Genomic DNA, 26599 nt, shown 5'->3' on the forward strand with positions numbered 1-26599 from the left:
GTGTTGGACATATATTTTCTTATGCACCATAACCTTTTTTTCTGTGTAAGATATGGTTGGTTATCTAAAGGCTGATGAATGGTAAATGTTAATTTCTACTACTGAATGGTTGGTTTCTTTTTTCTTCTTTTCCTTAACAACACTATGAATGACGAGTTTTGCTGCTTTTTGCGTTTGTAAAAACTAATAAGGGCTTTAATTCTTCGTTTGTAAAAAAAGATGCTAAACTCCTCCGTTCATAATATTAGTTTTAGGGAATGTGTTAACATTCAGGATACTTTAAAGATACTTTACCTTTGACTCGAATTACTTTCCCTCTAAACACAAGTCAAATTTTAGAATATCATATGCATGCCGTGAATGAAAGCTGAACTGATAATTTCAACACAATTTTCTGGCACATCCGACATACGATGAGTATACAACTCACGTTTAAATTAATCTTCTGTTTGTTTATTTTTGCAACCATCATCGGTTGGGTTTGCAAAACAAGGCTAATATTGGACTCTCTCCTCACACGCGCATATGTTTTGAAATGCCTCTCCGGACAGGGGCGAGGCAAAAGATGAATTGATTGCTGTCATAAATAAATTGTTGTTTTTTTCCGTTGATTTCACGCTTATCGCGCCGCGTAATAATGCACCACTTCACTCGCCGTCGGACACCCGGATCGGTGGCGCACGGACTTTTAAATGTGAACGGTGAACCCGCGTTGTTCCTTCCGAAAGTGTTGCATGTAGACATTGAATGCTGTCGAATATGTTTCATTTTTGAAATAATTTGAACCGAGTGGACCGGGTGCCACTTGAATGCTGGAGGGTTTTGTTTTTCCCTTTTTTGCGATTGTTGTTGATACACACTCTGGGTACGTTTTTGTTTTCTTGTAATAAAAAAGCGAACGAAATCCATCTCCAAATCTCGCCGGCATTCATTATGCATGTGCATTTCAATAAATATTTATATCCGCTTGAAAACATGCCGTCGGCGAACCGACGGTGAGCCCCGGGCTCGAATAATGCCCCACTCGAGCGTCAAGCAGTGATACAGTATCGACGTGAATCGCGCAAACATTATTGTTAGAAAATGGGTATTTTATTGAGCGTTTTCCCCGATGCCGAGGGGGAGCGCCCGCATCCGAAGCTGGCAAATGGCATGATTGCATTGATTGTTTGCAAGCCCATCGAGCCACCGTCAACCGTTGCTTCATCTCTGTCCCTCTCACTCTCGGTCTCCTTTTGCCACTTATCTTTAAAGATCTTTGCGTTCGAGTTTGTGTACCCTGTGTTCCCCTTCGCAAACCCACTAGGGGAAATAGTCGGTCGTAGAACGACTCGAATAAAATACGAACCATCAAAGACGAGCACGCTTGTCGAACAATTGCAATATCAAAGAGGCACACTTTTATTTCCACCGCTTTGTGAATGTCTTGTTCGTTCGGTTCCGTTTCGTTCGCCATGGTCAGTCTCGTGCACCAGAATCGATTTGATCATCGTTTCCATGCTTCATGTTCGATTTTGGTGGAGAAAATAAATCTAAAACATGAATGCAGCTGCGAGGGAATCGAAAAAAGATACGTCTCGGAAAACGGCGTTTGATCACTAAACGCACCAATACGAATCGGACACCAACGCCGGTTCTGGGTTAGTGGCACAACTTACGCCGTCGCACCGAATTACCTCACTTGACACAATGCTGACCGGCTACAACAGGCAACCTTTGTGCTGTGGAAATGTTTTTTGAAGAAAATGATTGTCACCTTTGCTCGAGCATCATCTTATCTGGTGGTCAATTTTCTGTGTCTTTTCGGCTTTTGTTTGACCCAGCACAAAGCATTCTTGCGCCGTGAACAGAAAAGGGGAACAAAAGAGGGACAAAAACGTTAAAACATTGTTGAATGGGCAAAGGGTACACAGAGGGAATCTTGTCTAAGAAAAGCATATAAACCTTGCCACTGAACGGATTGTCTATTACAAAGAGCTTGCAGCGGACGGTAGAAAATTGCTTCGAACATAACTGAGCTTTCCATGCCGATGGAGGCGCCTGGTGGCGGACGTAATGTGTGCTCTTTTTTGTAAGGCATCGACAGTTAACCTCGGGTTAAGCACGGTACTTTATGAGTGGCGTCCGATAGCAGTGAAGAGTGGATAGACTTACTGTTATCTTGTTTTATTTATATTACTCTATTAAAGTTTTATTGGAAGTAATAATTGTCCTGTTTCACATCAATTTGAAGAAGGTGTTGACATGTGGTTCTCCCTACCAACTCTATTTAGTTGCTCATTTTGGATGATATGTATTTTTATCAATATTTTCGGTTGAATTTTTAGAAAAAAATTCATCAGTTTCCAACTGTTACAAAATCTCATTTGAAAGATTTAGATTTTTTACAGTGAAAAAAAAGGTTCACCGGAGTTTTAATAATTTAAACCAAATTTTATCTCAATTTGCAATCAAACAGCGTCAATCTCGACTGACGCAGTGCAGATGGCAGCCGAGCCATCCTCAAGTTTCGCCGACCTCCGGATGCATTCGACGGTGCATCGTCGTCAGGTAACAGGTGCACATACCACGTCATCCGTTTGATGGCTTGTTGGTAATTATTAATTATCCCGACCACACACACACACACATACAACCACCCGTGCGCAGGAAGGGTTCTGATTTTTGTGCTGGGTCGTCAGGTGATGGAAGGAAAACTAATATCAAACATAACCGAGAATGAAGTTCAATGTTGCCGAAGCTGATTGCCGAAGGTTAGAGGGTGGTTTCATTTCGAATGTTATATACAACGGACCAAGTTATTTCAGGGCAGCTGGTGAACTCAAGCGAAATTCAATTATGAACGTTCGAAGCGGAGAGAACAGAGGGGTTTAAGGATTTTTGTTTGACCATGATTGTTCACGACCTGGACAAAAGACAGATAAGCGCGAGGCTTACTCTCATATATCTCCACCGTGGTCTCATTCGGTTGCACCCCGGAGGTTCGAATTCTAAAGTCGTCCTTTCCCTGTCCGGATAAGATTGGCGCTTATTTATGATAAGACCACCGAGGCATCCATCGTGAATCCCTGACATTTTCCATCCTTCAGCTTCACTTTTTACCCTTCAAGTTGAAGTTGCTATGCGTATTGATAGCATTTCTTCCATCGGAGTTTATATGTGTTTGTTCGAAAACATTCCTTCTCCATCTGGCATTGACTATTTTTTGTGCCACCTCGTACGTATATCCTTGGCAGACAAGTCCGGTTCCGTACGGGTTCGACTCTCCGACGCGACGATAACAAGTCGCTCGTCCGGAAGGGCAAAAGCTTAATTTAATTAATTAGGCTTTTCTCTCCAAGTCGGCCGGCTGGCGGGCTTTCTTTGTCCCTTTTGGCTGCCCCGGACCGGGGCCGGGTAAGATGGATGGCTAAACTCGAGCAGGCAATCTTGATCCGTCTGGTACGTGCGAATGTGTGTGATGGGATCGGATGGCTTTACTCGTGTTTTTTCCACCGATTTTGCTGAAGAAAAATTAGCTCAAGACCCCAAAATGGTTGGTGTTTTTCATCCACCAAAAAAGAAAAAAAAAAGGATACTGATTAACCGATACTCGATGTTGGAAAAACACTGGTTAGATATCATCGAAAGCAAACCCACCATATCGACGCTCGACGTTTGAAATGGTTGTGTGAAAAAAATTCCCTAACAACCAAAACCGGAACGGAAACGAGAGTTCTAAGAGTGTTTAACTTTACTTTCGTGTGTTTGAAACTTATGAGCAGCTCCCTGTAGTTATTTTCTAAACTTCTAACTCACTCGTACGGATTATGTGACAGATGAACTAAACTACCATAAACTTGCACCAACTTGGCCTTTAAGTTGCTCCATCTTTAGATTGGAGCGGAAGCAAACCTTACCAATTCCCAAAGGTTTTATTTCCCCTTAATCCATCGCCGTTTGCTTTATGACTTCAACGTACTGGAACTAATTAGTGTGTGTCTGTGTTTCGTGTTCGTTAGTTGACTTGTTGAGAAGCCGTTGGCGTATAGATTCTAGGCCGTGCCGGTTTCGAGCAATAATCAGCACCGGATGGAACCGGCAACCGAACAACCGAATGGAAGTAGAAAAGAGTTTTCACGTTAACAGGATCGCTGAAGAAGGGTCGTCCACCCGAGACCCGGCTAGCGAAAAGGGCAACAGCATCAAAAAGTCACATTGAAAACGGGCAAGTTGGACGGGAAACCTGTTCTTTACCGTAGGCAGGAAGTGGATTTTTGGAAAACACTCACTTTGACCTCGTTTTGGCGACGCTCGCGAGTGAACGGCCACAGTTGTGAAACGGGCAGCAGTCGACACTTTCCCAAATGGTGGTTCGATATTTGCATCGGAGATGTACATCATTTGCAATCTCTTTCTCTCCATCGAATACTTCAATTCAGCTAACTGGAGTGTTTGTCAATTGCCTTTGCAATTTGTTTGCTGCAATTAAAGATAATAAAAACGACCTGAATAGATTATTTTTTCGAAGTTCTTTGGTTGGTGTTGAATTTAAGAGATTTTTTCGATCAACTGTTATTGTTGTTTACTTTTCTCGTACACGTTATAGTATAGAAAGAAAAAACCAATGTTACATTTCATGGATGATTGATTATATGTTTCTCCTTACCTAGTCGGTATTTGGGAGATCAAACACGATAAGCTGTTGTTCGGGGTGTTTCGAAACGACTTCACAGCGTCTTAATTTTTTCGCTAGCTTCGTTGGATTTATGACACGAACGAACCGACTGGGCTTGCAAAAAAAAAGGAACAACTACACATAAAATAAAACCCATCCCAAAGCTGTCAAGCAGGAGGAAAAGCACTGGCCCTCGGGGTCCGTTTTTGTTTCGCTCTTGAAGCACAGAATCCGGTACTGCGCGTTTCCAAAGCTGCCGACGAATCAAGCTGCCTGGCCCCCGGAACGTGTCCGGACTGGCGGGATTTCCGAATTTGAGAACCCAGCTTCAAAGCATTCCCTCGAGGCGACAAATTACATATGACGACGATACACTTCCTTTTTCCCGACAACACACACACATACCCTCGCGGTGGAAGTAGTCTTCTTTGAGGTGCTAAGGATGTACCCCCCCCCTACCCCTCCCAATCCGGTTCACCACCCTCCGGACTGTTGCCAATCAACCATTTCCGTCGGAATGCCTTCGCTCCGTCGGCGGGCAAAAGTGTTTGGCATTTAGCCAATCTAGTTGAAGCACCCACACACACATTTTTGTTGTTGTTTTTATTGGCTTCCCGTGCGAACCGAAGCACCACGTACCGACCGCGCCAAAAGAGCGCCTTACGGGAAGGCGCAAGAAAGGCGGGGGCGCACGGAGGATGGCCCATAAACTCCGAACCAAACCCTAACCCATCGAGCGGCAGGACGATAACATCCCTGGCTCGGAATGCTCTCGTTCTAGCCTCGGGTTTAAAGTCTTTGCTCGACACTCAACACAAAGACACACACACACACACACACCCTTGGAACCGTCCGTCCAGGAATGCTATTTCTGTAGAGGCTCGCGCTCCGAGAGTGGGTGACTGCTGGGTGGCGCTTGCGGTCGACGCTTTTTCTTTCCGACTGACGATCGAAGTCAATCTAGTGGCGATAAATCAAATAATATCTTAATTGAATATTTCACCTCAAGCATTTCCGTTCGAGGTGCCTGGAATGCTGGCCAACGATGCTGCCGGGTTAGAGCAGAGGGCTTTTGTTTGCTGTTCTTGAGGTGGAGCTGCTTTGATGCTTCATTTCTTGACTTATGTGGGTTTTCATAAGTTTTACTAACAGATGCTTGGTTAACATAAGGGAGGGATTTTTCATCTCGTTTAGTTTCATAAAATCGATACGGTTAAATTTTGCAAAACCCGAAGCACTCAACTGTTACCAACGAGCTTTTATGGTATTTCCTTGATGCGAACCAACATCCTCATTTACACAGGAATACTATCCTGTTTTAGTTTATTTATGGTAAAAACTTTTATAAACGTGAACATAATCTACCTCCTTTGCAGTAACACGAAATGAGAACCGAAAAACGGCGCCCAAACTGGGTCATGGCGTTACACCGTTCCCACTCCGCAGTCGTTTGCATTCGTACGCCCGTGCTAGGGGTCAAAATGGATATTAATAGCATCAAATTAGGAGAAGAGTGTAATTAACATTATCATAATTGCACAGGTGAAGCAGCTTTTGCATTTTCCCGATAAGACCCTTGATATCAGCCAGCTTGTGTCCCGTCCCCCGGCGGAGAAGGGAGCGGGAACGGGGGAAGGTTGACGTTTCATGATAGCACATTATTTGCGTCCTTGCTGAATGTTGTTATATGTACTTGCAGTCCAGCAGCACAGCGATGTCCTGCATTACAGGGTGTGTATTTATCTTTCTCGTACCAAAAACAAGCGCTGGTAGAGGTCAGTCGGTGTCACGAAGTCGTCCCCCGGCCAGGCAAAGGTGGAATGGTTAGTAGAAGAAATAAACCGTCGTTTACCGTTAATTACCCTTTTTGGCCCACGGTCCAGCGTGGAGTCCAGGGTAGATGTTTTTTGTGTTTCTCTTCTCCGCGAAGTTGACATTCCGGTGGCGCAATTGGGGGACATTTTCGGTTCGCTTACGAGCACCGCAAACCCATGCAGCAAGCCTTTATCTGTGCCCTTTCCAAAGGATGGAGGAAGGCTGCAAAAAGAGCTTCGACACCGCTAAGAATGCCACTGTCGTACAATTTACAAAAGCAAATGGACAACCGCCCCGGAACGGGGCTTGGCGGATACTATACTCTAGGATTTAAATGGTAAGTTAACGCGTCCCGTTCTCCCTTCCCGGCACTTTCTCCCCTTCTACATCGGATTGCAGTCCGAGCGATTGTCGGTTTCGGATGCTGAATGTTGCAGTTAATGGTACCGCATTTAAATGAGCTTCCGCCAGGAAGTGCTATCAACCGGAAGATTACAGCGACGGCCATTCTGGTACCGCAAATCCCAGCCAGGTGTGGCGGGAAGTCAATTTACCGGTCGATGCAGGTTTTTGGAGCCAAGTAATTTCTTTTGAATTTTCAGTGGTGTGGTTTTCATTACTGGAGGCCAGCCAAGGCTCATTAATATAAAGTTAAGACACCTGTGTCGATAAATTATGAAATTTTAATGTATACATTTAAATATATTGTCCAAGTAGCCTATTCACAAAATATTTAGTTATCACATTAAAATATCTAAAATAACTGACACGGGTTTTTCTTGTTCCACACGTTCATTTCAGATTGGAGAAATCTTCAACGAAACATATCATACAGAAGTCTGAAGAAACTGGAAAGGTGGAAGAAGATAGAATGAAAAAAACGACCCCACACCAAGTATCGAACAAACCGTAACAATGCATATCAGCAATTGCCTCGTACGAAGTGTAAACACAGTGCGGCACACTTTTTAAAGATGTAGTGAAGTTTGTTTTTTTTTTTTATAAATATAGTGATCTACCGACGAAAGCTTTACACGAATGTTCTAGCGTAAGATACCTCAGTTGTACGGAGTGTGAAAACTACTTACAAGTTAATCCACAACGATGTCCACATCTCATACATATCAGTAAAGGAACGCGACGTGCTAGCAGTGTTCGAGCACGGATCAAATTCGCGGAAAACGGATGGCGTCGCTAGTTCGCTTGTGCTCTGACGATTGGATTTGGAAACGATAAAAATAACGAGGCAAATAGTAGTGTAGCGCGAGTGTAAAGTAAGAAAAACAATACTAACGGGAAAAAGAAACCTCCACCAAAGCGCCAACCGGGAGCGACTTTCGATACTCGATAGCCGTCAACGACAGTTCCAGGATACAGACCCGTACTAAAATACAAACACACACACATCGACCGGTTTTTCCGGTCAATCGGGTTTTGCGCTGCTGGATGCAGGCGCCGGAGACCGGCTGCCATTCCGATACACTTGCACCCGCACTGCAGCAGATGGAACTGCCGGAAACGGAAATAATAGGAGATCGATTTTGCTGCCGTCGCCTTCGCGTGCCCCCCCGCTGGCCGGACCGATGCCCACAAAACGACGCGCTGATCAATTGAGGGATTGTTCCGTTACATTACCATTGGATATTCTGTAAGTATGTGTGGGCCCGTATGTGGCATCCCGGGGTAGTTTTAAAAACTCAATCATCGCTTCATTAGTTTGACACCGTGCGATCACTGACCGCTCGGGGGAGCGATATGGTGAGCCAGGGAGTTGATATCCTTGCTAGTTTATTAGAACCGGAGATGAATGTGGAAGCGTTGGACGAGCGGATCAGTTTCGTTGATTTATGTCACTTACGGACGTGGGAAGCGCAATATGGTTCCAATTTTGCTATATTTTGATATACAAGAAAGATTTTTTTATCATTCAAATAGCTATAATTTGCATTTTTTGAGAATTTCTGAACACGTTTGTTATGTTAAAAAACGTGTTCCCTTGAACGCTTCGTATTATTTACTACGAATCCTTTCGGCCAAAGCAGCGTTGCAGAACTCCTTGTTAACAAAATGTTTCTAAGCTTTCAATGGAACACAAGATGAGTTTTGAGTAATTATGAAAAAGAAAGAGTTTCGCGTGATGATAAAGTATTGCTTTTTGAAGGGGAAAATACAATCGAAGCCGAAAATTGGCTTGATGAAGCGTTTTTGGACAATGCATTGTAAAGTTGATCAAGTTGATGGTGGCGTAAATTTATGAATTAGGCTACGAATTGCTTAGATCTGGCTAAGATCTACCGTATTCCCCAGATCTGGCTCCCATAGAATATTTCCCTTTCTCAGATCTCAAAAAGATGCTCGTTGGGGAGACATTTTCGTCGGATGAAGAGGTGATCGAAGAAACTGAGGCCTTTTTTGAGCCAAGGACTAATACTACTAAGAAATTGCATCGAAAATTTGAAAGACCGTTATAATCGGTGTATCATCAAACAATTTTGCAATAACATTGTGTTTTACTATCATAGGCCAAACAATTATCTTTTTCAAAAATTTTATTAATTACAATTCTTGTGTGCTTCGATTGGTCGCACTTGTTCTATATTCTTGTCATTTTATTATAGAACTTAGATATTTATTTATTTAGATAGATAATTTTTTATTTCATGATTATTATTAAACATTTTCTTCCCTTGAATGCTTACTCGTACATTTTTAAACACCAAACATTTTTCATCCTCACAAGCACTACGTTTCTAATAAATTGTTAAAAATGTACATGCCTGTTTTTCGGCACCTTTTCTAATGGTGCACCTTGTCCCGATAAATTATGCAGCCTCGTAACAATCCGTGGCGCGTGACGGAATCCTTCCCTAACACGGTGCATTTGCCTGTCACCAATCACCTGTGTGAGGTTCACTTTCTTACCTGCAAAGCCGGCGTTCTGTTTTCGATGTGCTCAAGCTCCCCTCATCGGTTTATGCGGGGAAAATCTGGAAATGGTGTCACTTGCTCGAAACGAAGTGCAACCGTACGCGAATGGGCTCGTCGATGTATCGTAAGATGGATGAAATCGATACAACCGTTACTCCGGGAAGTAAACACTACCTTCTTGCATTTGGCAACGCAAGGTAGGTGCAAGGAATGCTTCGGGAAGCGGGAGAGAACCAACGAAGGATTTTTTTCACCATCGAAATACTTACCCACGGTGTTACGGAAGCTAACGAAAGCTGTTCCTTCAGAAGCATTTCGCCTTCCAGATTGAAGCCCAACAGCTCTTGCCTTCCCAAGTGAGGTACATATCACAGGACATTTGGAGCTGACACCCGTTGGCGCCACATACTTCCACACATACACTCAAACACAGCTACATATAAGAACAGAGTTTTCATTTCAGGAAATTGAAATCACGAAATGATAATGGAATTAGGATACCGAATAATTTACAATGGACTGATAGAGATCGGAAAGGAAAATCGATACCCTGACAGAGCGTGTGAATTGGGAAAGTCGATGAAGCACCGGAATCAAGCCGGTGGGTGGCGGGTAAGAGCGAAGGCGAAGGGATGAAGCAAGCTCTTCGTATGTATGTGTGTGTGCTCGTAGTCGTGTCAGAACATCGATTTGCCGGTAGCCGAACCTTTATAGAGCCGGGGAGTCCTTTATGAGAAGATTGATGTTTTCCAACGAATGAAGCTCTCAATTTAATTATTTCCTCAAGGAACATTCCGGTGTTGGCCGAACGCGTACGATACGCTTGGTATGCCTGGGATTTCTACGGAGAGGAGGCCTTTGATCGTTCGATTCTCCATCCACCTCGGTTGGGATTTCGAGAGTTCCGAAGAAAGGCACAACGATGTCGAGGTTGTAAAACGAGTCTACAGCAGGCCGGCTTCAGTGAGGAACTATTTGCTGGTGTGTGTGTGTGTGTGTGTGTGTGTGTGTGTATGTTCGGAATATTTTAAAGCTCAAATCTAAATCTAAATATTTATGAGCTTTACATTTCATAATGGTTTGCTTCTGTCATTCCTACACGCATTGCGAAATGAAACGAATTAAAAATTCCGCACCCTGCAGTGCGCACTGCTCCAAAAACATGCACCACGGAAGGAAGATACGTTCGGGGCGGGTTTTAAATATACCAACAGGCAACAGTCGGCTGCCATGCCAGCCAACTCCGTGAATGACAAGTGCGGTTTCCGCCCCCGTCTTCCCGTAGCAGGTCCGTTAATCAAACGGCTGTCAGAAGAAAAAACCTCCAACTACTCTGCAAGTTCTGCACCGCCGGAAACGGCTCCAGAGCGCGTGCGAGTGTGCCACTGTGTTTTATGGTGAGGGTCCGGGTCCGGTGAAAAGGCTGGCCTCGGTACTGGAGCAACAATTTAAGCAACAGCACACACCTAGCGCCCTGGGGCCTGTAAAGTTATGTAAAGCGCAGCGGTGAGGTTTGAGAGTTTTAATTCCATTTGAAGGGGCACCCGACCCGATCGGGTCGGTGTTGCAACTATTGGTGCCGCAACATGTTGCTGCCCGACCTGGTTCGAAACAGTCGACTGTTTTACACCACCATGTTGCATTCGACCTCCCGAGCCCAGCCGAGACAATGTGTGTGTGTACGCTGATTGTGATTTATGCAAACAGCAAGAAAAGAAGCTTGATATGTTTAGTTTGGAGACGACAAACACGGACCCTCTTTCTCTCCACCTCGGAGCTACATCGTACCCAAACGAGTGGCAAGCACAAGTTTCGGCCAGTGCAGTTGCATCAGAAATACTGTCAGCCACTTACTTCAACGCTTCGAGTATGTTGCTTTGGTGGTTTGGCAGAACATAAACACACACTGTACCCTCTCGGCCTGTCAACTTGCTTGGATGGCAAGTAGGGTCTCTAAGTGGTTTCACCTTCTTCCGTGCGGGGTTGTGTGTTTTGTTACTTCCTACGTTACTGTACCCAGCCCCTGGCGGAACGAGCTTGTCCCCAAATTCATTCTAACATGGTGCAACCCGTTAAATGGGTATTATAATTAAATCGCCCCATAGCCCTCCGAGCCCGATGGGTCACCGCAACAATCTACCCCCTCCCCCCAGTGCTCGAGAGTGGTGTCCTTGCTGGACCGCACGGCAACTCCCCGATGCACTGGCCACGTGTGCTGGCGTTAGAGAAAAATAGAGTAGAACGTCGGACATTTGGGAGTGCCGAAGGGAGGGTAGCATATTTGCATATGAATGTTGTAATAACAAGTAACGTGTGATTGCAGTGTCGTTCCCGGGATGGTACGTTTGTGATGATCGTCCTTGTGGTTATTTTTTGCTTGCCTTGAAGAGAAAGAACGACAGAAAGAGGGAGAGTGATAGAGAGAGCGTCGATTTATTACTAACAAGGTACAAAAAAAACCAATGAGCAAGAAAATGTCATTAACAATAAACAATTTTCAGATGGCCTTCCTTACTTTTGTAGTAAAATAAATTTGAAAATTCGTTTAATTATTCGATTTTTTTAATTAATTCACCTCATATTCTAAAAAACCAATGTTACCACAAACCATGGTCAAAAACAACCAGCATCATCACAAACTAGGCCGTATTTGTTGAACTTATCTACAACCACATTCCCCATAAAATAAGCCTGATTGATTCATTTGAAGCTAATGCGCTTACGAAGCCCTTCAAAGGCCACACCGGTGCTTGCAATCGGCATATCATTTGATTGACCTTCATTATCCCCCCCACACTCAGGTGGGAGGTTGAAGGATGGACCAATCCCCTCGTAGGACGGCCATGTTTGCTCACCACATTGTACACTTCAATCAACCTTTCGGGCTTGATAATTAAATTACACGCGACGGTAGATCTACGATCGGCTTTCCACTCGGCTCCGGATGGAATTAGCTCCGTATAAAATCACACGCTGGCGTGTGTCTTCGGATTGGTTACAGTTCACACTTACCACCGGTGCCTCCTCCCGGGATACCATTTCTCCCCACGAGAAGTTTGACATTTCTGCTCCGGTTTGTCGAAGCGAACACTCCCTACCTTTGCGTTGGTTTTAGAGATTTCGTCAATATACGTAACGAATTAGTTATTGATCGATATTGTTTTACTATTTCGCACGTCTTCTTCCCAACTAGATTAGCAAGTTCCCCTTCCACCCTGACGGTTCGACTGATACAAGCAAACGGGATAAAACATAAGAAACCCCTCTCCGGCACACGTCATTGGCAGAAGATTAAGATGTTGTTCGGCGAACGACGCTAAGAGTATCCCTTTTTCCCGCCCTGCTTGAAGCCATCACAGTAAATTAAGGATGCCAATTTCGGTTTCCCGATAGGCCCGAAAGATGTCCGCCATTGTTGGATAGCGTAGAAAAAACAGAAAGGTTACAGGATCGTTTGACGAAGGCAAACCCCCGAGGATGGGCCGTTGTGAATTATGTTCGTTCAACGTGTTTCCTTTCCCTTTGCTGAAAAATGTATGGATCGAATTAGGGTGTATGACAATCAATTACCGAAATATTTCATCGGAGGGATGATGCTACGTGGTATTTTGCTTAAAAGGATACGTGGTATGAAGTTTTTTTTTGGTTCAGGGCAACCTATCGAATTCCGGGAAACGTCGTTGCCACGTTCGAGGTATTGTCTTTTGGGGATGGTTGAGACAAGATAACAGCTTAAAAGCGTCTTTTATTATGGCCTTCTATCATCCACTTCATTGACTTCATTGGCTTTATGCATGTGCTTCACTTCAGCGGAAAGTAAAAAGGCACATCGTCTGTATGAACATTTTTATCTTAACGACGCATTGGAGCAATAAAAAAGAAAAATCGCTGAAGAACATAAACATGGAGTAATGATTTCCAAAAAGGTCGATCACTTGGCATGTGGAGTTCCTTCACGACCATCGATAGACAAACGAAAACGTTTTTCCAATAAATGCCAAAATTTGGTTGTTTTCCCCCAGCCCAAATCGATAAACATAACACATGGTTCCAGGTGAATGGAAACCAAAACAATGTAATTTATATCCACAGTGCTTTCAAGAAGAAACGAAAAGAAAAAAAACAGACGATGATAAGAAATTGTCAAATGTACTCTAATAAGGCTGACGCACGCATATAACTTTTATTTTGCCATCAAAAACAGGGAAAACTTTGTACCCATGTTTAAAGAGTGGAAGTGGACAGAGGGGGAAAAACCACTACCTCCTCGACAAAAAACATTCCCAAAGATGTTGCGATGCTCCGGGAAGGCGGAATGAAGCGCTGATGCTAGAGGGCAAGGAGAGAAACAAAACATAAACGTAAAATAGCGGTCATGAAGGAATCAGTGGACCATTTGGTTGCTCGTAAATCAAATTAAGGTTTTCTTCGAATTGATCGATATTGCATGTTAGGTTTGTGAGTGTGTTTTGTGTTTTGGTTTTTCGATTTCTGGTTTCGGTTGGTCGCGGAGCAAAACAAAAGCAAAAACCTGCCGATGCCATTCCGAGTCGACCCCCGAGGGGGAAGCCAAATTTACGTTCCGATACCTTCTCCGCCTCCTCGAAAGCGGGACGCGGACGGTTTTTAATAGTATTTCGGTTTTTTCTAAGGTTTTCCTTTACTGGAGGGCCGGAAAGTGAGGGGTAGGCTGGAAAAACGTGTCTTTTGTCTAAGTGAATCATTAAAAAAATGTCCAGGAATTCTGACGCAACTTTGGGCTATTCGAGTTGGGCAGTTCGAGGGTGAAATGGTACTTTGATGTAACTCCAACAATGCCAACCACAGGAACCGGTCGGTTTCGTCCAAGACTTTTGCGGCGTAGTTGCAGGATGAAAATGGTCCTCAACATCCACCTTCAAAGTTGTTTTTCTTTTACGCTCCGTAGCTCGAACGATCCTTTTCCCTCCTGTCAGCGAATGAATTTTATCTTCTTCGGGAACCGATCCGCCTCGGGAACGTGTCATTGGGCTGATGGGAAGCGTTTTATGTCTTCGGAGCGCTGGGTGGCATTTCAACGAGAGTCAAGAAACTCAACCTTCTTCCGCTGCCCTCCGGGCCTTTCACTTCTGCTCACTCCTGGCTTCCGTTGTCGCGAATCCCGGGGTCCCGGTGTTTTATGAATAAATTTATTTTCGAAATAATTATTTTATCGCTCGCAAACCGGCCGCGGATAGGTTGGCTTGCGGAGCGTGCAGAGGTGGGTGGGGAGGGGGAGCGACCCACCCCCCTTTGGCAACAATTGTGCCTGGCGCGCAAGGAACATAATAAACGCTAATGGTTCCCTGAATGCACGCTCGGCTCGGCTCGGGAGATTTTATGGCCGCTTCCGGTCACGAATTGTTGCTGACTGACCCTTTTGGTGGTGTCGGGGGACAGGAAACGGGTTCTTGGTGCGAGCGGCCGGAAAGGATGCCGCCAATTAAAGACAATGTTCTGGCTGGACACACAACCGAACCCGGTACAGGTTGGACCGCGGGCTCAGCTGAAGACGCGAAGCCGACCGCCGGACTCACGAACATTTAGGGGTAAAATGGTATTTTTTCCGACGCCGTCGTTAAGGAAAATCTCTTAACCTCGTAAAAGCAAAAGAAACGTTGCCGATAGCGGGAGATATGGGGTCCGTTTTTCACATTTCCGTACAACGAAGGGAAGCCTGATTATTATGCATCGGGGAAAAGGTTATAAATAAGTAAGATTGTGCTTGCCCCATAAGGTGCCTCGGGCGAGTTTTACTTCAAGCTTCCGAATTTAGATGCAAACGGGTAGCATTAATTTGCAGTAGGTTTTTTTTCTAACAATGTTATCAAACATTTCAATAATTGTTATGTCATCCACATTTAGTCATATCATGTTTTCGAGTGTTTGTTGGACTAACGTTTCTACCTTTTGCCACCGTTTCCAGATGGTTACCCAAAGCGGCTATGAGGCCCCTCGGGCCAGATCCTTCTCACTCGGATTGCGTCCTCGTCGTAGGCGTATCGAGGCCCAAGCTGGCGGCACTGTTCCTCTCGGTGATGCTGATTTCGCTGTTCCTTACCTTTCACATCCTGTACGATAGTGCGGTGTACAGTATACAGGTATGCGTACGGAGACTACTTCTAATGAAATCACAATGCTAAAAAATTGTCACTGTTTTATTCCTTCCATTTCCATTTCCACCAGGCGGCAACGGCGATTTCGGAAAACAAAATCGCCATACTGACAAATCACATCCCCAATCCACCGGTTTTCAATCAACCTGTTATATTTCCGAACCGAATACACTTTCCCAAAACTAGCCGTAGGTTACCGCAAGTAAGTATTGGACCGCGAGCGAGGAAAAATCCCGGGAAAACATTTAAAAACACCACAATCCACCGTATGCTAATGTTTGCCTTGCCTTTCTTTGTCCCGCGTCCAGTGTTTAATAATCGGAGTGAGAAAATGTGGCACACGCGCCCTGCTAGAGATGCTATACTTACATCCAAGGATACAGAAGGCCAACGGCGAGGTGCATTTTTTCGATCGCGACGAAAACTACCTGAGGGGGCTCGAGTGGTACCGGAAGAAGATGCCACACTCCTTCCGTGGCCAGATAACGATCGAGAAGAGCCCCAGCTATTTCGTAACACCAGAGGTAAGTGGAGCAACGCTGCTGATTATGGAGAATAATATTATCGCCAGTAGACGACCAATTTCAATTTATTTTTAAGAGTATGAAAGACCCGCTGCCCCTGGTAGTAACTCCTCTTTTCCACCGGCATGAAATATGTTTTATAACTTCCCACCCATCCATCGACTCCGCAAACACTCAGGTGCAAAAGTGTGCACATAAGTACCGACGCAAACATCAACATCGTCGCGCTGCAAGCGCGTTTTATTCGCTTCCTTGCCAGGTCACACGAGGCGTTGCATAAGGCTAGCTATAGCACGGTGACGACTACCACGCCGAAGCGTGAGAATAATCAAATCATCGTCTTTGCCACCATCATCAGGCTCGTCACGTGAACGCGACGCTCTCTTATGAATTTAATGAAGCATCTGGCCCCGGTACATTTGCATTTCCATCCGCTGATCATTTGCCAAGGTTGTGCGACCTTACTTTTTTTTTCCTATTTTTACCACCGTGTGGGTTCCGGGTTGCTGAAGGGTTGATGGGGGAAAAGTTCGCCCCCTCTCTGAAACGTGACGATGATTAAACGAAAAGTTGCTCATAAGTGGGGTGTGCCGTTAGAGATGCTTTGAAAGATCGACCCGCTCTAAATTAAGCCAAATTTGTAACAACTCGTCCTGATAAAGTGGGTTCGACAAAACAAGCGAAAGATTAATTGGAGATTGTTTGTGAAACATTGTTATTTTATTTAAAACGAGTTGAGCTTTAAAACGGTGCCGCATGCATGACAATCTGATTCACACAAAACCCCATCCCCACTCGTATTGGGTTGGAAAAACATCTATCAAATGATTTTATTGAAGCAACAACTGACCCCAAAAAGATCAAGCAACTTTATTGCACGTTCCAAATCCACTACCAAACATTCGACCCGAAGGTAAAGGACAATGTTACCATTGCTAATGTTTATGTGTTTCCGTTTGATTGAGGACACCGTTTTTGCAAGTTCGTTTTTGTCGCTTTCCCCGGCTTCCTCTGGGATACTGGTCTTTACACGTGAAAACATAAAAAAGGGAAAACCCGGCTTCAACTATCTATCGTTTGTGAAAGCAATTTATTTTAACCGAATACTAGGCAACGCTTCACCGACACCCATGCGGAACGCTTAACAAAGGGGTTTGCTGCCGCCAACCGAAACGGAGCTGTCGAAAATTTGCAGTAAACAACATAAATAACATTATTTCGCAGCTGCTCCCGCAGGCTACTAAATGAGCGTGGCCGTGCGGAATGGTGGGGGTTGAATGTCGTGAGCGGTCCAAACCGAGTCAGCGGAAAACTAAAGCGGGTGAAGGTGGGTGAAGGCCGGTTGTTTCATTTTTTCCTCGACAAACTATAACTTTTTCGAAAAGGCTCCCGCAAAGGCAAAGGCGATGTTGGAAGCGATAGATGCACCGGGGAGAAAGTTGCTCCCACCGCAGCGAGCCAGAGAAAGGCATGAAATAAAACAACACCATCCCGAACCGAAAGGATACTGTAAAAGTGAAATCATCTACCAGCAGCGTTGCGGGAGACAACGATCAACGGATGGGAAAGAGGCGTGGAAAGTGAAGCAACTGAATGATGCCCTAGTCCCGGGACTGGACCTGGGCTGTGTGAAGCAGTGAATGAATCAATTTCAAGTGACAAGGTTTAGCGTGAGAAGGCGAGATTACAATCGCATCGACCGAGATCGAGCTGCCAACCGCAAAGGACATTCGTTTGACCTAGGTCGTTGAAACTGAACCGAAACTCATCGATTCTTCGCAGCCAGAAAGGGACGGAGGGGAGTGGGAAAAAGTGGCGGAGAGCAGGAGGTGCGCACGCTCTTGGGTGGACGATGAAAAATTGACGGCTTCACTTCGTTTGTTATCCTTAAATTGTTGCCCCTTGCACGACCACTTTTGGATGCGCTTTTTGTGTTCGACTTCGTTTCGGGTGTTTCGATTAAGAAATAAAAGAAGGGAAGAAAAATGAACCCCCTCACGAGCGCTGGAGCGGTGGAGAAACCCAGGTCAAGAACATGAACTTCTGGTCCGGTAAAGAAAGTTGCAGCACAACCATTTTGCCCGACTTCTTTCGGTACCGCTTTCGTTTGCAGCTTTAAGATGGACGGTTGCTTTCGTAAGATTTTCATCCAACGGTGAAAGGTGAAGCGTTGATTGAGTTCACTCCGGCGCAGTTCTGTTTAATTTAAAGAGCTCGTTTTTCATTCGTTTGATGCTTGTAGATGTGTGTGGAAAAGAAGGGAGGCTAAACTCGTTACATTATATCATCGGATCAAACGAAATGCTTCGATTGATTTCGCTTTCCTATTTCTGGTATTTCTTTTCAAACATACTTTTTAACCTTACAGAAATACTAGAAAAGATCAAGCCTCAAAATTTTTATTTCACTCCACGGAAGAAACTAATATTGGAACATCTGTATAATTGAAGATGCGTCTAAGCATGCTTGGATCTTCTTTTCTACATGACGTGCTGTTAATCCTAGTAACATCCTCTTGAAATTTTAACGAACCTCAACTCAATCTAGTCTCCTTAAAAGCGGACGGTACTTCATAAATCAAAGAGCTCAAATGTGTTAAATAAAGAACCCACCCTAGCATCCTTTTAGCAATTATTTACCCCGCTTCTCATCTCATTATTCATTCCACAGGTTCCGGAGCGAGTCCGGGCAATGAATGCATCCATCAAGCTGCTTCTAATTGTAAGGGAACCCGTAACGAGAGCAATATCCGATTACACGCAGCTACGAAGCCACGCGGCAACGGCAACACTACCGCAGCAGCAGACGCTATCGTCAACTTCTCCCCTGTCGAAGTGAGTATGCAGCCGGTTAAAGCGTTCGGAAGTGAGATTAACAAGCTAAGTGCACTGCGAGGCTTCGTTAGGCACAAACAAAAATCACAAAAAGTACTGTTAACGTATGTTAATTACCGTTAAATCAAGATGTTTTATTTGTCAGTTGGAATAAAAAGAAACGGTGATATTATAGCTTCCTGGAAAAGCCTACAGCTTGGGTTGGTATCGTTCAAGTGTGCTGGACAATTACACTTTTTTCTTTTCGCGTGTCTTCCAAATCCAGTAACTTATGGGACGCCTGATGGCACGTTCCGTCGGCAGGGAATTTCAGACCGCCCCCGACACATGTAACCTGTTGTGGTGACAGCAGTGTGGGAAAGCCCACTCGCGAAAACCTTCGTCACCGTCGCAACGACAGTGTTTTTTTCCCCGTCGCCCTTTGGGACGTCATCGCCGTGGTGGGGTGAAGTGATTTCCGAGAATTTGGTGGCTTGCTAGACTCCAAAAAACAACGTTGGCCACGTGGCGTTGCGTAGGTCGCGCACCGGGTTCCGGATGATTTCTTCACGGGTGACGCCGGGAGACACTCACGCAAGCCGACGGGAAGTGACTCCTGATGACAGGAGACAGGAGTCGAAGTTAAACGGGTGGCGAAATATTCGGGAGCTAGTTTGGAGTATCTGTCACATCGATCAAGGCTTTTGGATGGAGTGTCCTTTTAGGAAGCATTGACCGAGAGGCGTTTTATTTTTCCTGTTTTTCCTTGTCGTCAGTGTTACTCTCGTCATGTGAATAGTGGAAGAAAGCAATTCGATAAAAAATACACCAATGAGGATCTCGGTGATGGCGACACGAGGCAAACTGTTTCGAGAGTGTACTTAACTTTCACTTTATCATTCAATCCCTAAAGTGCGCGCTAAAAAAGTGACCCAAAACTGTCGTAACTTCAGTTTGCTACCTTTTTTCCTTGTGCTAGTTTGTTAGCGAAACAATGGTACCGAAAGTTGCCAAGAGTCCTCTTCGCTCCGACGCTGGAGCATCACTTTCCATCGATGAATCATTTGGGTAATGTACTTACCGATGGAGAAGGAAAAAACGTAACCCCCGATGCCCGGAGCCCCAATCATTCGCATCTCGCGAGACGGAGGCAACTTTTCCGTTCCCGCCCGGTCGTTCGCCTTCGCCAGCGTTGCGTTGGTGCGTAAAACTTTTCCGGCATCGAGGAAAAGTCACTAATCATCGGTCTCACGTGGGTCTAATTTGTTGGTAATTTTGTTTTAATTTTCCGAACCCCCCATTCCGGCGGAGCGTAGCGATCTCATCTTTCGCATCTTAAGGCGAAAACTTTTTAAAACATTTCTTTCCTTTCTTTGCTCTCGTCCTCCGTTTCACGCTGGTTCGCATTTCGTCTGGGTGTTTGCCCCTCGGTCCCCGAACACGCGGACGCGCCCAGCAGATCGTTTGAGGACTTGGCCATCCTACCGAATGGCACCGTCAACGAGGCGTACCGACCGTTGGCCATATCGCAGTATCACGTGCACGTGCACCGGTGGCTGGAGGTGTTCCCCCGCGAGCAATTACTGGTCGTCAACGGAGACCAGCTCATCGACGATCCGGTTTCCCAGCTGCGCCGGATCGAGGATTTTTTAGGTAAGTTTCCTTTAGCTTTTCGTTTCTCACCGGGATCGATAAACGATGGAATGATATTCTTCCCAGTCTATCTAAGACAAACAAGAAGGAACGTCTCGGGACAGTTTGGGAGAAGTGGGAGAAAGTGAGCTTTTGATTGCTTATGATTCGTAGAACGAAAGGAATCAAACATTCTGTAATTCAATAATTATGATTTTTGTTGTATCACTTGGAATCGTTTTGCGCATCATTGGCCCAATTTTTTTATATTTATGTTTTACCTATTTTAATTTTCCATGTCGAAAGTAATTTAAATTAATGTATTCGAAGAAGTAATTTACCAGAAGTTTTTGATTTGTTTTTAGACTATGACCGACTTTTGACAACTAGTTCGAAGTAATGACATACTTCAATCCAAAAATTACACAACCTTAGCATCGTGGCGGGGTCCTGATTGTTCGCAAAACACTTAACGAGAGAATTGACAACCATTTTACACATTAAATTTTAACGAAGTCCTTCATTGGAGTGTGTTGTTAAAAGGCGCAAGTGCATCACTTCACCTGTCGGTTGACCGATGTGTTGCCACTTCCATTAGCGTATCGACATTGCAAACATCGCCGGTTCGGTTGTAAAGGGCACGGGCTGTTCCGCAGTCTGTTACGAGTTCCCTTCGAACCTCGAGTTTCCAGTACGCGCCCGTTTGTAATCACCTTTTAATTAATCTACCCGGCACCGGCGTTTATGTGGGGCACCTGGGTGGGCCTCGGAGGGAAAAGATAATTCGCTGAGCGATCGGGCATGAGTCCCCCGGCTCTCCTAACCCGTCCCTCCGCCCCTCCCAGGAGAGCAATCAATCATTTGCTGCCAATGATGCCGAGAAGCATCAGTCATTTACGGAGCCATTAAAAAACGAACAACATGCCATTCGGTTGTATTGTTGATTTTCCTTTTTCCTAACCTGAAATAACCCACCCCCAACCGGTGTCGATGCCGATAGATGATCGATTCGTGCCCGACCCGGATGCGGTGCAGTGGGCGCTGGGTGGTGATCCATAATGCCACGCGGTGCGGAGAAGGGATTTTCAATTTTCCCGACCAATGAGCGAAAACAATCACTCGGCGCTTGGCCCAGCTGTCAACTGCAAGCTATGACACGGGAGGAACGTCAGCCGCATGGTGGTGGGTTGTGGGGCGTTTTTTTTACCGGCACACTGAAGAGCTTGGTGCGATGGCGGGGTTCGCAAGGGAAAAGGCCACGGGGACGGATGCCTGACTTGACAGCCCGAAGCGGATGAAAGTCGAGCGTATGCCAAAACAGCTGCCATCTTCAGTAATTAGAAAACTTTTCCTTCTCCGGCGGTGGCGTGGGGGCGGTGGGATGGAACTTCGTCGGGCTTGATTTGGCGGGCAAACACTCACACGTGTAAAGAGGGTTTGTTTGCGTACTTATAAGCGCACATGTTCTCCAGACAAAATACATAAGTAATGAAGAGTGCTAGAGTGGTCCACCGGATCTGATGGTTAAAAAGTAATTAAATTATTCAATGCGTATTTAAAACTTTGGCTTGACACACTGTTTTGCAATCGGATATTAAATTCACTAGAAATGTTTTAATTGCATTCTAGATGATGTTTTCAGTTCACCAGATGTTTTCGTACTGGTTCGATTTTTGGCACTGTTTTTTCATCCATTTTTAACATGTAAAAATAAGTGTCCATCAAACTTGGTATCTTTTTATTATATAAAGCATGTTGTAGGATAGTTCAGGCCGTGAAAACTGTACTTAAATGAAAATTTGAGCATCCTGAATAAATTAGCAGATTATTTTTGAAATTATATAAAAGATAAAAGTAGAAAAGTAGCAGTTTTGTCTAAGAATACCAGTTTCATAAATTTTCCAGGACTGTTCGGAACCGATATCAAACCAATTAATTACTAAAAGTATTGAAAATATTAGTAAGTAAGTATTGGTTTGAAATTGTTGCACATTTTCATTCTTTATTTGTAGAGAACTTCATGAATAGAATGAAAGAAGACATGACAATAATGATGATACAATGCTTAACGATATAGACATCACTTCTTGTTTTTAATCGGATAAGCTTTAAATAATGAGAACAAAATTTCATCACATAACCATGGATAAGTTCTTCTAACAAACATTACACCTTGACATTTCGAGTTCATAGATTCTCGTCAGGTTTAAATATGAACGAAACATTTCACAGCCCGTGAATTTCCCCTTTCCCGAGTGCCGGTTTTTGTTCCTGTCGAGCAATACAACAATCATCACCGATAATAACCCTAGTGGGCAGTGTGTGGGTGTTGAGAGATAATTAGCGGATACCTATCGGCAGGAGAACCGGTGCCTTTTAAATGCCTTTGCCATCCAGTTGGTTTCGATATAGATCGATCGAAACCCACGCGTTTCATTAATGCCATGGATTTCGATTTGTTCGAGCTATCTGTAAGGCACTTCAGTGAAAACACAATATTGACACTTATGGTGTTATCGTTTTGAAGAGGCCTGACTGACTTAAAGTGAGAAAACTTGAAGGGTGCTAATTGTTGAGTAAACACTTAGCGATAGATGGTTCTCAATTAAATTTTCGCAAATTTGAGACAATTTTCATGTTCACAAAAACAATAAATTAGATTTTATATTGGTTATTTTCGTAATCATTTACCAAATAACAATGGGAAATAACCTAACAGCGTTGGTGATAAAATATTAGTTTTACTTACCACGGAATAAACTGCTGGATTGTTTCATGTTATCTGAAAAGTTCAATTTATACTACTTAAATGTTACTTATTTCCTTTTTCCGTTCGTTCTGCTAAACATTGTGAAAAGTTCGGTTTCGAACTACTCTTTTCATTACTGGTACTGGAAACAAAAGTGCATCCGTTCAACATTGTATGGCCAGTTGGGGAGTTTTACCTCAGCGTTTATTATGTTTTATGTTTTCACCCTCAACCCAAACAACTTTCCCCACAGTTGCTCCCTACCCATATTGTGCACTTTTTAACCAGTTTTGCTTTTTGCTGTATATTTTTTCCTCCCTCTAGGCATTGAACCACGGATCGGTAGCAATAACTTCTACTTCAACGAAACGAAAGGATTCTACTGCCTGCGGAACGAGACGGGCGACAAGTGTCTGCGGGAGACGAAGGGCCGGAAGCACCCCCGGGTCGATCCGGTCGTGATATCGAAGTTGCGTAAGTTCTTCGTCGAACACAATCAAAAATTCTACGAGCTCGTCGGCGAAGACCTGGGCTGGCCGGAGGAGTAGGGGGCGCAGTGATGCAGCGCAGGGCAATGGCGGGGAAAGTGAAACAATCGAGAGCGGTTGCGAACACCCTCGCCCGAGAGTCGGCCCCCTTCCGGTGGGAGGGAAACCTCGACGAAACACACACGCAACCAATCAAGTGAGACTGAACGAAATGGCAGATAACATAGGAACACAACGTAGCGAATGCAACAAGCAAAAAAAAACACAAAAGGAAATCTCGGAAGAACAACCACACACACACTCAAATGTATTTCCAGTTTTACCGGGTGCCCATGGTGAGTACGGGATTGTGCAGCTTCGTGCGGAATTTTCCGAACGGGAACAAATCTCCCAGGACCCGTCGCAAAATTTGCTTAAGTTTTAGTCGGTCAGTTTTGCATGATCCCAAATATTTGAAAAATATCATGGGAAAACATTTCCTCAAAGAGGAAAAGCTGCTAACGGTAGAGGTAGTTTGTTTGGGTAGAATTTATTTTGATTCCCTCAACTTCTTTGCGCCAGAGATTTTCGCAAGCACACCGGAGGCCCATTGCACGCGCGTAAATTTTGTAGATAGGAAATAATTAAAAATCATTCAGAAGGGCGTCGACTTGCGCCGGACGGATTTTCCGAGTGGACTGTGCTCGAGTAGGACATCCCCCGATTCGAAGATACGGACACGGTCATCAATTCTCCATCAATCATTTATGTTCCGACGCACCGAAGTGGAGATGTTTTATTTATTTATTTGTTTATCATAGGCAACACCCACAGGCCGCACGGGGGTCAGGTTAAGTCGTGGTAAAATATTGTAACATATTATTTCCGCCCGTTTAGTTTTGTGTCGTGTGGATAATTGTCCTTTGCCGCGACTTGTTGGCGGTGCGAGGAGTTGGTATTTGTTTGACGGGATGACCCAAAACGACGTCATTCATTCGCTGTGTTTGTTGATGGTCTTCGATCAACTCACGTTTGAAATTCAAGAAGCGCTTCCATTTATTCTAATATTGGCTTTGTGAGAAAAATTAAATTAAGGTTATACTGTTTTTCGGGAAAATGGGTATTCCGAAGGAGTTTATAGTGTAAAGTGATGCTGGGAAATTGGCCAACCGTACCTACCCGAGTAAGGTCACTCACATTCTTCACGTGGGTCAACATAAGGCTCCCGTTCGCTTGGGTGAGGTTCAATGGAACCATTCTTTTTCGGGTGAGCTATAAATACATTCAAATTTGTGTGCATGTGCGGACGTTCTACAAAACGGTCTCTCCCACCGACCTGCCTACCCTTTTCAATCGTGGCGGCCGAAACCCTACGACCGAATCGGGAACCTGGTCGTGGTTCGTTGGCAAAAGCGATGAAATATTTCATGAGCCGCATCTTTCCGCTCCACACGCCTCGTGTGCGAGAGCAGATGTCTAATGGCAAATGTAATGCTGGTCGGTTCGGGCAGAACGGAAAACGGCCACACACACACACACACACACACACCCACATGAGGGAGAACGATGCTGGTCCGGGGTTGCCCCACTTTCCGGGAGTCCAAGACGGGAAGGAATCCAGGCAGTTACTTTTAAGTTGAAAATAATCGGTCGTTCGGCGAGACAAATTGAGCTAAAATGTGCTCGACTGACCGTTCAGGGTTTGGAGTTGGGTGCTTTCGACCAGCGTCCAGTCCGGACGGCACGTGTGGGTGAGATGAGGGGGTGGAAATGCGCATCCCAAACGCCAAGATGCATCCTGTTCGAAGGGTCAAAGGATGCTTGAGTAAGGATGGAGCAGGAGCAGACTCTATGTGAACCGCGACATGTGCTGGCTGGAAACGTGCCGGAATAAGTTGTTCTTCGGACTCACGCCACCGTCCCACCTCGGACGATTGCATGCATTCCTCACGACCAAAGGATGCACACGTCCGAAGAAACCCTTAGCTCGACGCTGGAAAACTCTCATCGACTTCGTCGGATACGATGACTTGTGGGAGGAAGGGTGCATTGGGTGCTCCCACCCCATCTACAGCTAACACCCGCTCTTCCCGTATTGTGTGAATCGAGAATGGATTAAGTTTTCGCCCCGAAAAATTCAACGGGGTCACACGTGTGCGAGCGCATGTATACGTGACTTTTCCCCACGGGATGGCGGAATGGTTTCGGAACGAACGGCCAACGGCTGCTGCTACGGCATGGGTCCAGCCCCGAATCGGACGCCCTGGAGGGGCGTGCAAGCACAGCAAAAGGAAAACGACCAGCGCTTCCCCGAGGGAAAGCTGATGATGAAATGCGCCATCCACCGATGGACTGGGTGAACCTTTTTTGCGAGCAAACTCTGGACGTCGGGATGCAAGCATATGCCGACCCGTTACGGGGGTGGGTGCAAAAAGTGTTTACCATTCTTTCGGCGACACTCCATTTTTCACGGAAAAATTCGGCACCCTCCAACACGTATGGGAGAATGGAGAAAATGAGCAAACAAAAAATGCAACGGACACACGCAAACAATATTCGAGTGATTTTTCGATTTGTGGCCAATCGAGGATGTGTGTGCTGACCGTTGAGACGTGCGACAACGTTGAAAAATGAAAGAGAGTGAGAAAAAGGGGAATCAAAAAAAAAAACACGGTAAGGAAAAACTGTCCTATTAGCAAACGTGGTTTGGTTTGAATGTTTGACGGAAAACCGAACCGAAGGGTAAAAAAAAGCTCGATGTATCGACGATGCGTCATCAGTTCTGCTGTTGACTCACCGAGTCGTTTTTCCATTCTTCCTCTTTCACACTCACACCGAGTGAAGATTTCACCATGAATTTGTATGCATCGGTTTTTTTTT

At 44.9% G+C, this 26599-nt stretch overlaps 1 protein-coding gene across 1 annotated transcript; it reads left to right on the forward strand.

Moving 5' to 3' along the window:
* The first annotated feature begins 7965 nt into the window (after positions 1–7965).
* Positions 7966–23800, forward strand: LOC131263875 (heparan sulfate glucosamine 3-O-sulfotransferase 5). Its single transcript, XM_058266151.1, has 7 exons — positions 7966–8120; positions 15345–15519; positions 15605–15736; positions 15843–16058; positions 18729–18892; positions 20331–20524; positions 23577–23800. The coding sequence occupies exons 1-7, from the start codon at positions 8056–8058 to the stop codon at positions 23798–23800; spliced, it is 1170 nt and encodes a 389-aa protein (XP_058122134.1). The 5' UTR covers positions 7966–8055.
* Positions 23801–26599: the final 2799 nt, after the last annotated feature.

The sequence above is a fragment of the Anopheles coustani genome, chromosome 2 (genome assembly GCF_943734705.1).
Source record: "Anopheles coustani chromosome 2, idAnoCousDA_361_x.2, whole genome shotgun sequence".
Classification (NCBI taxonomy): domain Eukaryota; kingdom Metazoa; phylum Arthropoda; class Insecta; order Diptera; family Culicidae; genus Anopheles; species Anopheles coustani.